This window comes from Falco peregrinus, chromosome 8 (genome assembly GCF_023634155.1).
Source record: "Falco peregrinus isolate bFalPer1 chromosome 8, bFalPer1.pri, whole genome shotgun sequence".
NCBI classification, from domain to species: Eukaryota; Metazoa; Chordata; class Aves; order Falconiformes; family Falconidae; genus Falco; species Falco peregrinus.
The window spans coordinates 4,335,552-4,350,866 of NC_073728.1; the positions used below are offsets into that span (position 1 = coordinate 4,335,552).

General features: G+C 48.3%; 1 protein-coding gene and 1 long non-coding RNA gene across 2 annotated transcripts in view; one reads left to right on the forward strand and one right to left on the reverse strand.

Annotated features, from left to right (window-relative positions):
- Window positions 1-6,955, forward strand: part of TMEFF2 (transmembrane protein with EGF like and two follistatin like domains 2) — a 131,052-nt gene extending 124,097 nt beyond the window's left edge. Inside the window, exons 10-11 of the mRNA XM_055812960.1 lie at window positions 4,914-5,000; window positions 5,409-6,955. Of these exons, the coding sequence (XP_055668935.1) occupies window positions 4,914-5,000; window positions 5,409-5,505 (184 nt within the window). The 3' untranslated portion in view covers window positions 5,506-6,955. The remainder of the gene's footprint in view (window positions 1-4,913; window positions 5,001-5,408) is intronic.
- A 3,103-nt stretch (window positions 6,956-10,058) lies between these two features.
- The window catches only part of LOC114013182 (uncharacterized), a 52,615-nt gene continuing 47,358 nt past the window's right edge, over window positions 10,059-15,315 (reverse strand). The window contains exons 10-11 of the long non-coding RNA XR_008748450.1: window positions 14,147-14,308; window positions 10,059-13,415 (exon numbers count right to left, since the gene is read on the reverse strand). This is a non-coding gene — a long non-coding RNA (uncharacterized LOC114013182). The remainder of the gene's footprint in view (window positions 13,416-14,146; window positions 14,309-15,315) is intronic.

The following is a 15,315-nucleotide window of genomic DNA, read 5'->3' on the forward strand; positions in this document are numbered from 1 at the left end:
TTAAATTATTTCAGCTGGCAACATAGAGAAATCACTCTTTTAAAAATAATTTTATTTTTAAAATACAAAAAAATAAAAGCCAGGTATCGTACCTCTGTAGAAGATAAAATCTTTATTATATTCCAGTCCCTGTGTTGCAGTCCCTACCCAGCTGGAAGCTGGAAGACAAGTGTAGCATTTGTTCCTGGAAAAAAAAAAAAATAAAAAAAAAAGTCACAAATCCTTCTCTGGCCTAAAGGAATAAAACAAAACCATCTGATGAAAGGCAGATGCTTTTTTGGCCAAGCTGAGTCATCACAGAATCATTTAGGTTTTAAAGACCTTTAAGATCATCGGGTCCAGGACTCGTTAATGCAGCACTGCCAAGCCCACCGCTGAGCCATGTCCCTAAGTGCCACATCTACATGGGTTTTGGACACCTCCGGGGATGGCGACCACACACCCCCCCGGGCAGCCTGTCCCAGGGCTTCACCGCCCTTTCGGTGGAGAAATGTTCCCTCACACCCAACCTAAACCTCCCCTGGCGCTACCTGGGGCCGTTTCCCCTCGTCCTGTCACTCGTTCCCTGGGAGAAGGGACCGACCCCCCCTGCCCACAGCCCCTGTCAGGCAGCTGCAGGGAGCGATCAGGGGCCCCCCCGAGCTGCCCCCTCTCCAGGCTGAGCCCCCCCCAGTGCCCTTTGGGGCTCCTCACTCAATGGCAAATGCCTAATGAGGCAGTAGATTAGGCTGGTATTCACAGAAATAATTCAAACAGCCAAAAATGTAGGGTGTAGTAAGAAAGAGAAGATGGTGTAGTAACTGATAATGGAACAAATGTTCTGTATCATCTTGTCGAGTGACTTTACTTTTGTCACCTTGATGCAGTCCCTCGGAGTACTTCGGAGAACGAAGGCAGTGTGCTGAATGATCTGGTACTGTCATGCAAATCACCCATCGCACTGTTTTCATAGGTGGATGGTACCCTTTCCCGCACACTTTGTAACCAAGTTAATTTATGATCTTTTGACTTTTTTCTGTAATGCACGTAATTACTGCGGAGCATCCTCCATCCCGGCATAATGATTCAAGATACATTTGCAAAAGTGTACTCCTAAGTGGCCTAAGAGAAATCCACATGACAAGAGAGCATTGTGGCAGCATGTGCATAAGTAATTGAGTTTTTGAAGTCAGCTGCTTTGGAGAACCTGACTGTACTGGTTTGAACTCCACATCCTATTGCTAAAACTGCCCCGCCAGGTTCCTGGGAGAAAGAAGGGAAACTTTACTTGCTCAGAGGCCACTGCAGCCAGATTCTTTGCTGCTCATTTCAGTGCAGCTTCACCTAATTCATTTATCAAAGGAGTTGAGTGCAGTGTCCAAACCCTGCAATGGAGCCACATGAGGCTGCTGTTGCAAATCTTTTAGCTACCGTTACTGTTGTTGCTCTTAAACTCATACCTGTACAGTGGTGCAAGTCGATGGACTGTCTTCCATTGCTGGAAGGCTCTGAGCAATTCCCGGGCGCTTGTAGGGCCGCTGTTGCACAGACACTTTAATCTGAATAAATGAGCTGTGCTGCTGGCAGGGGTGGTCTGCCCTCGGCCCTTCCCCGGCTCCTGGGCGCTGGGTCCTGCCAGCGCTCTTGTGCCACCGTTAGCATCCCTGTAGGCACACGGCGAACCCGGTCAGGGGATGGATTCAGCTGAAAACTCAGCCGACAAAACTGGTAGTTTGGTTGTAAGCAGCTCGATTCCTTGATGGAGTTGGCCACCTGGCTACTCATTGCTAGTGCCAGCAATGGGAATAAGTGGCTGGAGTGCAGGCGTAGGGGACCGGAGGCCAAGAGGTATGGAGGGAAGGGAGTGGAGCAGTAAGGCACAGCCCCTGAACCCAAGGGCTTTTAGCTTAGAGGTAAGGCGCAAGAGAAGCGATGATAAAAGCAGGGTGGTAAATAATATAGGTATGGCCTAGTGTCATAATGATTCTCAGCAGTTTTCTTTACAGCTTTGCATTTTTTGTGCTCCCCTAATGTTTAGTCACAGCAGCTTATTTATGTGAAGAAATAACTTGATTAAAAATGAATGCGTAATGTGTTTTACCTGCTATGAATCACATTGTGAGTAACTCAAGCTTGCAAGCAAGCTTCAATGGAGGGAGGGCAGGCAGCCTGTGCTCCGTACCTAGTTTACATTGGTATAACTGCTGTGTTCATAAATGAATGCATCCCACACACAGAGCACTACAAAGAGTGTTTGATTAAGGAGTTAAGGACCAAGGAAAAGTTGTCACTCAATTTTAGCAGATGATTAAGTCTAAAAAGCTGGTTAAATGCCAACGCCCCTCTTAGGAAACCCAGATGTACTTCAGACACAACCTACCTGCAGGTGCAGCAGCATTGCATTCAGGCGGTCCTGCTGTCAGTACTTGGACCCCGGGCCTTCCCAAGCTTCCATCAGTTGGTAGCGGGGTGTACGATGAGGTTAAAACATGGGCATTTTTGGTTAAAAGATGCTTTTTCATCATCTTAATTGGAGTAATCTCTACATTTTAATTTATTTCTCTCGACCTTGGACTAAGTGACTGCATAGATACTGTCAATGTCAGTTTGGGGAAAGCGCCGGTGAGGTGCTCATCTCCCTGCTTCCAGCTGGAGCAGTCGGTATCCACTGTTCTCCAGGAATGCACGTCTGCATCCCCTGGGCTTGCTGACCATCCTGGTCAGCCCCCAGCCACCTGGTACCTCCACGTTTCTTACAAAACCAGCCTGCTTCACATGGCTGAGTGCGGGGGCAAAGTGGGGCTGCGGTGTAAATCCTCATCCCCTGGGAGTCGGGGGAAGCCCAGCAGCCTGGCCATACTGCCTGGCTGCCAGCAGGATTTAGCAGGGCTGTCTCTCAGCATGTCAAGGTGTCGGTGCCGTCTCCCGTGGAGCGCTGCGAGGTCCTGCTGTGCCGTCTCCGGCTGAATGGGCAGGAGGGGCCGCTTGGGGACAGTCGGGGCCGGGATGCTGTCAGCGTGCCCATGACATGCGGCTCAGTGAATCAGCCCTGTGTTTGCTAGCAACAGCTCCCTGACTCACTCAGAAAGTTTGACCGCCTTTTTAGGAAGGTGCAGTGAATGATGAGTTTGTCATGAAATCGCAAATCAGCCAAAGTCTGCGTTAGTTTCATAATGAAAGCTCTTCTGTGACCTCCGCGAGCGCTGGAGACGCAGGCTTATTTTTCCTGGAGTAACGATAGCAGCCTACTTTACTGCTTCCAAGAAAGGAACGAGGCAAAATATAGCGCACAGCCATACAGTTTCTCATGAGGGGGTGGTCCTGTTGGCTTAAAAGTGAGGCAAGTCAGGACAATCTGACCCATATTTTGCTAGACTCTTACATAATTGTATTTCAGCATTTTGAAATGCTCCATAAGTCCTTGTGCTCTTGTTCAGCCTTTCAGCCGGCACTGCAAAACTATAGCATCACTCTCATTCAACAGGAGGGGAAAAAGTGGCCTTTTTGATTTTAAGGAGTCCGTATAAATTTGTTTTACTCTATTTTGCTGTTAGTTACTTGACACAGAGCTGAAGACAAGGGCTTTGAGCTCTCGCTGCACTGAGGGGGTGGGCTCTCCCCGGTGCCTGACACATGGCCTTTCACAAGGTGCAGCCGAAAGCCTTCCTGGAACAGAAAAGCGAGTTAGCCCAGTACAAAGGGAACCTTCTGCCGTGTCAGTATGTTCTGGAGTATCGGGGGGCTTTCTGCCATGCCACTCCAAGAAGGCGTTTCAGTCTTTCTTCTGTAGCTGCCCACGGGGGGGGGGGGGGGGGGGGGGGGCAGGACGAGGTGCACCCAGGCTAGAAACTTGCCCTGAGCTTCAGCTGAAGAAAGAGGACTAACGCATGGCCGAACTGCAACTAGCTTGTTCCTCCTCCTGTGCGAAATGGTAACTAGATTACGCTGGGTGAAGGACCATTTTTATTGCTAGTTGTTTTTCTGTAGCTCACCATTTTCCTACTGGTACCACAAACGCAAAAAGCGCCAGCATCTTTAGTGGGTGTTGGTCACCCTGCTGTGGTTCTGCTTGCCTGAGAGTTTCTGCCATAACCCCCCCTGGCTTTCGGCTGCCTGGAACCTCCTGTGGCCTCCAGCTGGGGCTAAACGGCTCCACGCTTTCTGTCTCAGGGTGCCTTTCCATGGGAGGAAACCAGAAACGTACTATTATTACCTTTCCATTAGGGGGAAACGCTTGTAGCATCCCCCTAGCTGACGCTGCTGCAAGTAAAAGGCTGAAACATTCCCCTGCTGAGGAGCACCATGAGGTCCTGAGGCAAAAGAGATTTCCTTTCACAGCCGTTCAAAGGAAGAAAAAAACAAATTTTTGGTCTTTTCAGTGCAATTGCTTTTCACCCCAAGCCAAGCCGCTGCGTGAGGAGCGTAGCACAGTGCAGGCACCCGTAGTAAAGTAGCCGCTCGCTAATGAGCTGAGCGTGGAGCATTTCCATGGAGACTCGTAGGGACTGCGGACGCTTAGCTCCTCGGAAAGAGAGGCCCCATGTCCGCTTCGTAAATACTTCACAGACCTGGGACGCTGAGCAGGTGAGCAGGAGACCATCCTAAATCTTCCACCGAAAAAAAATGCGTTATTTAACGAGGAGAGATGCGGTGTAGCTGGGGCTGTCACCACGCAGCAGAGTCACCACTGCTCACCAGTAAGGAGCAGGAATCTTATGTTTTCCTTTGCCATGTTTTTGTTTACAACATGTTTTGTGGGCTTTGTGGGGGATTGTTGGGGGTTGCCATTAGCCAGCCCATTTCATGTCATCGAAGAGGAAACACGCTGAGGGCCGGAGGATGCCTGTCTCGCCCTCGCGTCCCCTGCTGCCCACGCCACCGCTTGAGCAGCCGCCTTGTTAAGAGCTGTGTATTCTCACAACTCTCTTTTCCAGGAAATGTCCCAGGAGCAACAGAATCCACAGACAGAAGCAAAACACAGGGCACTACAGTTCAGACAACACAACAAGAGCATCGACAAGGTTAATTTAAAGAGCGCATGTTTCCACAATGGCAAAACTAACTGCAGAGAGCTTGGACTACAAAATACAGTATTATAGACAAAAGATTAAGACAAGATCTACACATGTTGCCTTGCATTTGTGGTAATCTACACCAATGAGAACATGTACTACAGCTATATTTGATTATGTATGGATATATTTGAAATAGTATACATTGTCTTGATGTTTTTCTGTAATGTAAATAAACTATTTATATCACACAATATAGTTTTTTCTTTTTCATGTATTTGTTATATATAATAAATACTCAGTGATGAGAAAAAAATTGCCTTTCTTAAATTTGCTGTATCTCATAGCTGTGTATAGTCTTGGGATATTGTATGTGGACACTAACAAATCTCTTCTTTTTTTTTTTTCTTTTTCCAGTTCTAGTGGCAATTTTGAGTCTACTGAACTCAGTAGTAGGGTTTTGAGTTGGTCCAAGATCAGCGACAATTATGGATGTGGGAAAGGTGAAGAATAATTTAACCTACATTGAGGAGGGATAAAATATTTCAGATCCGGAGTCAACTACATTTCATCAGCCTTCTTCTCCCATACCATCTATCTTTACTCTCCCATAGCTTAGGAAGTCTTTGCCTTCTAAATTAAATCCTAACTGAAGGGGAAATGGAAATTCTCAGTAACCGTGATGAGAGTGTCGGGGGTAATGTTTCGATTTGGGAGGGAATTAGGTGTCTGTCAAGGTGAACCCTACGAGAACACTTTGCAGAATCTCCAACTATGGTCAGTGGAGTGCGTGAAAATTGCTTCTTACTGTTGATTGAAAATCATTAGGTTAAAAAAGTTAATAACATAATAACAGCTGAAATGCCAGCACCATTTGTACCTCGCGAACATGCTGATATAATTTATTTTTTCAAAGAGAAGGTGAAAACCACTCAGAAAGTACCTTATGAATAACTTTATGGGTGACCCTACTCCATTAAATGTAATGAACTCCAATGTCAGCTATACCTCAGGAAAATAAGGGCATGGGTTTTGTCACAGCCACATGATGGACAAGATGCAAAGTTATTTCCATGGTAGCTGAAACTCTCCAAAACACGTTCTTTCGAGAAGGTAATATTACTCTAGTTTGTGCTATGAATTTTTAAGACGACAGAGTGAGACTGAAGGGCAGAGTGCAGTAACTTCACTCCTGCTAGATAACATCCACTCCACTAATTGACTCCCGGACTCCTAGTCACACTGAATAACATAACCGAACAAAAAAAAAAAAAAACCTTGTAACGGTATTCATTGCGCTGCTCCTTTCCAAAGAGACCTTGCCTAGGCAGAAAGTACCCATGACAAGAGTCAGGAGTATTTCTCACTGTCACTGCCACGTAAGAAATTGTGTTCGGGTCAGAATCAGATCTGGGGTTACCTGGGATGATGTCTCATGAGTGTGTTTCCATTTCCTGCTTCAGCATCGCTCTGATCGCCCACAGCAGTCACCGCCAATCCCACCGGTGACGGTCCACCCGGTCTGGCCTTCAGGCATGGGTGAAGTGATACTTCTCCTCTAACATGGCTTTTAGTCTCCCCCCCCACCTCCCGCCCCCCCCCAGCCTGCTTTAAAGTGAATCCATTGCATGATGTTCACACGGTCTCAGTTTTTGTCTTGTTCTGGGTTTCTTGGCTTTTTAAAGGTAATAAAAGGCGATTGGCAAGAGATGCTTTCAGGCACCTGGTCTGTGCTGATTGATGGGAACGGGAGTGCGGTGCTTTCGCAGGCAGCGGGGCAGCTGATGGCACGGGGCAGCTCTGCCGGGACCATCGGCTTCGCGGAGCGGTTGGCTGGGGCGAGGCAGGGGGAGAGGGGGCTCCTCAGCCCAAGCTCCAGCTCTCCACTCCTTGAAGCTCCTGTTCAGGTTAGAAGGGTGATGGTGCAGGGTAGGAGTGCGCAGCACGAGCAGCCGGCATCCCAGCCCGCTGGACCACAGAGACGTTTCCATTCTCAAACCCACCATCAAATCCTCCTCGTTGTCCCCGTCCCTGCTGGGGTGTCTCCCACGCACAGGCTTGGCACAGGTGGCACCATGGAGGGAGCCCAGGCACGACAGCGCTGAGCTGTGCAGGTTTGGTGCTCCAAGATCCCATCTAAGGAGACTTTGCAAGCTCTGTTAATTAAACAGATCCCTAAGTGGCATTCTAGCACCCCGCTTACATCCCTCCATCAGCTAAACCCGGTGCGGCGATGGCAGCGAATGCCTCCGAGGAGCGTGGCAGTGTGAGGATGAGGCTCAGGCTGGGGGTGGCGAAGGTGGCTCTGCATCCCCCGGCCGCGCTTTGTGCTTTCGGAGTGACATGGCAGAGTCGTAACAAGCATCGAAGCTGCAGATTTTGAGCCGAATCCAAATGTCAGTCCCCCCCCACCGGGACTATCAGATCTGGATTGCTTATTTCAGTCACATTAGATACAAAAATCAAACATTAACACATAATGCGCCGCCATGTAGTTATAGCAGTAAACCTAATGGCAAAAAGGCAAGGCTTGGCCTGGCCTCAGAGCATATAGCATCGCTTAGAAGTGAAGGCAGGAGTCCGGCATATGCTCTCTAAACTTCCCAAAGTAAGTCGCCTTGCTTTTATGGTGCAACACCACGTCTAATCCCTAAAGAGCCCGCCTTTGCGAGGCGGTGTTTGTTGCCAGCTGCAGCCCCAGCAGCAGTGTCTCACAGCCTTCACGCCTCTGAAAACCAGAGTTTTACGCACGTGCTGCAGAGCAGCGGGCAGAGAGGGGAAGGGACCGTGGTTATAATGCACAGAGGGCAGGTCCCGCCGAGTATCAGACCTCTTTGGGCCTTTCAAACTTAAACTTCAACATGCTGGTGTGGGCACCCGCTCTGAAAATTATAGTGTCTGGGGGTTGTGCCTACAGGAATGGAGTTTTCTGTAGAAAATATTCGCAGAACTTGTATGTGCAACAGCAAATTTGGAGACGTGGATTTGGGGTTGCTTTTTCCTTTTCTGAAGGGATTGGAAAGTGCATTTGCTAGAGCCATATGCTGGCCAGAACTTGAGATGTGAAAATCTTTGTGCAGCTTAACATTACCCAGCGAAGGGAGGTGGGCTGGGCACATGAGGGCCTGGCCGGGAAAGCCATGGCCACGAGGCTAGTGCCACGTGGGAGGCAGAGCCCAGCTCCCTCCAGAGTCGCGTGGAAGATGCTGATGTGTTGCTGTTTGTCCACTTCTCCATGCACTCTTACACCACCACAGCAAAGCCCCTCGCAATGCTGATGGGGATGAGCTTGTTCCTTACTTGGGGTGGGGGTGGGGGTAATAATTCATTTATTTTGGCTGTTTCATGGGCTTTTTTTTTGCCATGGCACTGTGATTTCTGTAAAAAACCTCAAATACCAGCACACACTGAATTACTAACTACAAAAGATGTAGATGTACAAAACCACTTGCAAGACCAGTGATACCACACTTGGGGCAATTGCTTAGGGGCAACACCCCCTGTTCGCGCCCTGATGTCCCAACAGCTGTGGGCTCTTGCCAGCCTGGCTGTTGTTTTACTGAGGCCAAACCACTTAGTAAAACCAGATAAAACCAGGACTGCTGGCACACCTTTCCCCAAGGCTTTTCTTCTCAGCCTGTAACATTTTTGGAGCAAGAAGCCATGTGCTTATTTTGTACGTGATGCATTTAACGCAACAGCAGCCTGACCTCGGTCCTCAAAATAAACCCTGGCACACGCTGAGTGCTGGTGAGCAGAGCTCACCCTCCCTGCCCAGCCTGGGATGTTGGACGATGTTCAACCCCTCGGTGCCTTTGGATGCAGGCAGACAAGCCCGCTGAGAAGTCCCAGCCCACAGAGAAGTCAGTGGCACATGTAGCTGCCATGCAGCCTGGGTGCAGTGGGTGGGTGACACACAACTCTCGCCTCCTCCCACCCCAAAAGCTGCATTACAGGACAGGGGGAGCTTCCATGCTTTGCCATTGTGATGCCTTTCCTTAAAATAAAGTTGGATCAGATGTTCATTACCATTCCCTTTCATCCAAGGATGGTAAGACATGATTTACAGAATATTGTCATTGCAAAAATATTATAATTAATAAAGGAAGGCTGGACATCCTATTCTAGCTGCTGCTCCCCCCCTTCACTTGCCTCTGCACGCTGAGGAGCCGCGAGTACCACAAATGTGAAGACTCTGGGGTGGTTTTTCCTCGCTGCTGTAGCTGCCAGGGTCTCACCTTGCCGCCGGCCAGCACTAGGTGGGCTCAGCGCTGCCGAAGTGTCCCGGGTGCCAGTGGAGCGGGGTGCGTGCTGAAGGCAGGGCGCCTGTCCCTCTGTCCCACGCGCAGGTCAACCGAGGGGGCGGGTGGACGTGAGCCGAAGGTGGGTGCCATGTATAGCTGCCTCCTATTTTCCAGAAGCAGCTCTCAGAAAGCCTCATCTTCAAAGAGCTCTCTAAAGCTTCTTTGAAAACAAAATGATTAAAGGCTATCTTCCCTCTCATCCAACATCAGACGCATCTCGCGCCGCATCCTTGCTTTCACCCCTTATTATGCATGCAGCTTTTCCGCAGCTCCCCGTTTTGCGTCGGGATGGAAGTTACAACCCCGAATTAAAAGCAAAGTTCATTACTGCACATCAAAGTAGACACTGCGCCTGGGCCAGGCCTGCCCTTGCTTTTATTTATAGGTATGTGGCATGGCCGTGGGGGCTGGCCGCAAGGTGTTTGCAGATGTCAGCCCGCACAGCTCGGGAAGGCAAGCTGGAGGCAGGAACGCCCCCGTCTGCTGGTGCTGGCGGGGTTCCCCCCTCGCAATAACCAGTAACCCCAATGGGACTTCAAGCTAGATGGAGATGCGCTGAGCCATTACAATGAGGTCTTTAGAGCCACTTTATTATTAATAATAATATTTTATCTATAGTTCTGCTCTGGATGGGCCAAAACCCAGCAGACTGAGCCAGTTAAATTTGCTCTGTTTGACACAGGAGCCAAAAATTTCGGTTTTTGCTCCGCACGCGGGCGGCAGCTGGGACACTGCACCCTGCCAATGCCATCAAAGCCACCTCTGCTGGCACCCGCGGGCAGGAACAGCCAGCTCCTACCCTAGCCAGCCTTTAGGCTGGTGCTCTGCCTTCAAATGTTTCCATATTAGGTGGGCTTAATTTATTTTAGTTTCAGTTTAATTAACAGTTTTGTCACAGCAGGAGGGCTACTGAAAACAAAGATGCATTTTGAAAAAAAAAAAAAAAAAGCAGGATTTTTGTCAAATTCTCCTTTTTTTTGCCGTATTGAATGCAAGCCACAAAGCAGTAAAATATTCCGCAGTCTCACACAGCAGCCGCCAAGCTGCATAATAAAAAAGCATGTGAGGAAGCTGCTCTATAATGCTAACTAGGCAGCACCAGCCTCAGCTTTGTATATAAAATGTTGAGACCCCTTTTGCTCAGCTAGAGCAGACCCCCAGGTAGGAGCCTTGATGTCCATCCCTCTCCCAGTTTCCCAAGGCCGTGGGAGCCCACAGGGCTGTTCCTTACGGGGGGCGAGGGGGACAGGAGTGGGGTGTCATCCCACCAGTGACCAAAGTCCACAGACGCAGAGTGACCCCGGCCGCTGCCATCCTCCGGCTCACTCTGCAGCGGCCACCGTGCCTTCACCTGTCACCGCCCCAATGTGAAATAAAAACGATGGGAAGGTGAAAAATGTTAAGAAAATGTAGTAACGCCTCATAAATGTGCCATGAGAGAAGCTTTAAAAGGGGCTTGCTTTACATCAGGTCACTCGGAAATGAAATGTAATTATTCAGGATAAAAAATCCAGCTTCAAAATGCAAATGCAGGCGATGGACCATCACCCCGACGGGGAAGAGGTGCTGCGGCAGGTTGGTCGGTGAGCAGCTTTCAGCAGAGCAGGGACGAGCCGAGAGGTGAGGAAGAGCTGTTTCATGTGACCTGAATTAGCGGCTATAGATAGTGCTTCCTGCATGTTTTACATTTTCAAATAAAAAGGATCTTCTTGTTTAATGGTTAATAAAAATGATTAGTGCTCCCAGGGCATGGATTCTGACAGATGCAGACTGTGCTGGAGGGACCAGCTACAAGACACAAGAGAAGATGAAACTGATTTTTTTATTATTATTTTTTTTCCTGTGGAGTACATCTCTGCCAGCATTTGCAAGTTAATTTGTAATATAATTATACGTTGCTTTTGTCACAAAAGCACAGCACGTGTGACGGGCCAGCGGCCCACCGCTGCCACCGGCAGCCTGTAACAGCCCAGCAAACACTTCAGCAGCGAAAAGCCAACAGCTAAGAGGTTGTGTGTGTGTATACGTTTATATGTATGGATTTCCATGTGCATGTATACACATACATGTATTTATATACACATGTACACAGATGGATATACACACATTTGTGTTATATATACATATACTCATATACACACATGTATATACATATCTATACATACACATATATTTTAAAAAAGTAATTTTATATATATATATGTATTTCCGTGACGGATACTGCGCTGGGGAGCAAGCTGACTGCCTTGGAGCATGTGCTGCTCTAAAGCCACGCAGCTCTGCCCTGCCCAGCTCCCCGGGGCAGCACCCAGCAGCAGCACCCTCCGAACCCAGACGAAACCTGCCACGCCAGCCTCTGGGCACCTCTACAACCTCACTCTGACAGCTGGGTTGACTTTCCTTTTTTTATTCTTTCTTACTTTCACGGCATGCCATGTAGAGGATTATGGTCAGTAATAGTTTTCTAAGAAATAAAGTCTCTGAAAGTAATTGTTAGGAACAAGCAGCAATAGCACATGCTGGCTGAGTGGTTGCCATAGTGCAGGAGCACAATTCGAGATTTAATATCATTACTAATGATATTTACTTGGCCTGCAGGAGAGAGTGAGACTTGTGCTCCCTAAATGTCATTTGACTGCTAATATGTCAGCGAGCGCACCCAGCCCAGTGCCGGGAAAAGACCTGGTGTGGCCTGGGGCACTGCTGCCCGCAGGAAGGCAATGCTGCTGCTGCTGCTGCTGCTGGGTCCCCCTCCCCAGGCTCTGCCTGCCTGCCCGCCACCCTGAAGAGCCCACATTTGTCAGGTATCCAGGCCCCCAAAGAGCCCCCACACATGTAACCACAGCGCCAGAGCTCAGCTCCTCACTGGCACCCATGGGCAGCGCCGCCCAGCACACAAAACAAGCCCCAGCCTCCTCTTTACCTTCTTTTTTCTTCTTTTATTTATCTTCTTTGGCTGTGACACAGACTGCGAGTTCAGGCTTCCTCTCCTGTTGGGCTTCTCCATGGGAGGGGGAGACATATTGCGCTGCAGTAAAGTGAGCCATTTAGTTTATTAAATGCTGTTAAGGGTGCCCTGAGGTCTCTGCACATGTGGGACCATCAAGGCGGAATCGTTATTATTATGGTTCTTATTAGTCATAGTCATTTTCCCAGCGATACATCTCACATCCAGATGTCTTCCCATCGATCTCTTAAATTTTGCGATGCCAACACAAAACTTTATGAAGACAGACTAGTCCAAGCCCCAGTTCACACGGTACAGGAGTAGAACCTTTGTGCAAAAATAAATTATTATTTTTTTTTAAATTAAAAGACAAACGAAAGAAAGGGTCATAGTTGGCAAAAAATGAATTGCACAGTGCATAAAAGAGACAACAGAGAAGATAACGTTTTAGTTTAAGTGTTCCATCATTATTAATTCATTTGGTGCTCTTTATGATAATACCAATCATTTGGAATTCATTTGGTGTTTATGTGGATGTCATCTCTACTCCTGCAGAAATTCCAAAGTAATTCAGCATTAATGTGCTATTAAATATTGTTGCCAGCCACTACCTTCATTACCTCACCAGTACAGGCTAATCTTTCTTCTCTCATTCTCTAAATTCAAATTCCGCTGTTTATTTTGCTTTTATCTTTATTAGAGTTTTAAAATGTAATGCTTCTATTTAAAAATTCTCCTTATGCTACATGAGTGTTGTCTTTTCTTGACAGCATCAAAACTAAATAAAGCAGGGGGATTAATGGTGATTTTTCATTTTTGTTACTGGCATTTGACTGCGAAACAACCAAAGAGGTTTCAGTTTATCATTTACAAGAGCGAAGTTACCGAGCTGGTATTTATGTTCACAGCAGATAACACTGAACCAAATCTGTATGAAATATCATCTGCACCATGTGGAGCTCTTTCTCTTTGGGCACAGTAGATGCCCCCGAGTCAGGCAGGGAAGGAATGCGGCTGCCCCAGCCATCCCAGGGACACAGGGTCCCCAGGAGGCACCAAAGGGGACGAGCTGCTGATGACGACCCTTTTCTGGACTCACCCCATCAGTGGAGCATCTGTCTGCTTCCAGCTGGGGAACAGTTGCTGCAGTAATGGATATGCTGGGTCCAAACCCTGGCAAAAGAAGAAAAAAGGCTGCACTAGCACGTAACATTAAAAAAAAAAAGGAAAAAAACCCTAGGAGATTAAATGCAAAAACCTAGCATTAAATGAGCATTAATTAGGTTTTATATTCAGGGACTCAAAGATTAGAAAATACCAGATTGCTGGAAGTCTGGAAATAAGTAAAAATTAAAAAAGAAAGAGAATACAAAGGCTGGGGTCAGTTCCTCACTGTGCCTGTCTCGTCGTGCAACCCCCTAATTACCCCATCACGTACTATTTTTCCCCTGGACACCTGCTTCTTTTGAACCACAGGACAACGGCGTACGGGCCAGAGTGAAGTTTGGGCTTGGTGACTCTCAGCCTGGCACCTGTAGTGCCTGACCACCAACCAAGTGACACTTTTAATGCTACTTCTTAGCAAATGTTTGAAGTGGCAGACCACCACAGACCCACGGATATGTGAGCAAAGATTCCGGAGTGGCTATTATTCAGCACTCTGTAGCCCTGAGAAAGCAGAGAATACAAAAGAAAGCTCACCGTCAATCACTTTAAACACATTTTTCATGGAAAAAAGGGATGAAGTCCCCCAGGTGACCAAAGACGGGTTGGTTGGGTCCCTATCAGCAGGGTCAGCTTGGTACCCGGACAGCACGGGTGGGACAGGGGAAACAGCATGGGCTGCTCACACCGGCTGGCACTGAACACCCGCGGCCGGCAGCAGGGAAGGAGCCAGCACCCACCTGGCTCCTGGTCATGGAGGAGGGAGATGCCACCCCCATCCCCTGGCACCGCCGGGTCCCGGCCAGGGCTGCGCACCCTCTGCCGCTGGCGCCGACCACAGAGCACAGCTTTACGTGGAGAATAAAGCCCATCGCAGAGGAATTTTCCACTTAATCAAAATCCTGCAAAGAATATGAATGCTTATAGGTTAAAGGAACCTGGCAGCTCTTACTTGTCTGTCATGTCTTTAAGGATTGCCATTAAGTCATAAATGTGACAAAGATTAAAGAGTTTATTAATGTTATTAGAGAGTTGAGATAAAATGCTATGCCTTGCAGGGTCTCTCTCCCTCTCTCACTATTTAATGAAAACATTTTCATCACTTTCTGAATCTATTATACCAAATATTCATTTCAGGAGTCCTAAGATGATTTTATTTTAATTAGAAAAGATGTAGCAACCACCTGAAAGTAATACAGTTGAAATACCTTGCCAGGTTCCCCTTCTCCCAGCTGCTGGCAGATGACCATTTCTCCAGCCGTGCCGCCGCGACGGAGCAAGCCCAGGGTGACCAAAAGCGCACAGGGAAGTTTTGCAGCATGGCAGGAGCATCACGCCTGTCCCCCCCGGAGCCCCTGAGAGCCAGCAGCCCCCAGCCCCAGCCTTCAGCGGGCTCCGTGCATCTCCAAAAGCCACCACCTTGGCCAAGGTACGGTGGGTGGTGAGAGTCGCTGCGTGCACAGGTGGGGGCAGGGAGCGAGCGAAGGGTGGGAGCAGCTTCTGCAGGCACAGGAGGCAAAGTGAAGTCCTTACCAGTGGAAAAAAAGCAAGAGAAGGAAAAAAAGCTTAAAAAAAAAGAAGAAGGGATATTTGTGATGGCCTGTGAAAGGAGCATCATCCTCTGCAAACCTATGGCAACTGCGCAGAAAAACAGAAGAAAATAAGCAGCCCAAGTCCGTCCTTGGTGTGGCTGCTTTGATTTCGGTGGGCTTTACATTGCGGCTGAGTTTTAATCCATGTTGAAAGCAGATCCAGTCTTTGATGGTAAAGACTGAAAATCAGCCACTTTCAAGCGGTGCGGGCGGACAGTTACATTTTTCTGGGTGCGCCTTCCCTTCCAGCTCAAGACTTCTTAACTGTATTTGCAATGCAAGCAGCTCGCAGACGGCCTTTTTTTCAAGCTCTCCAA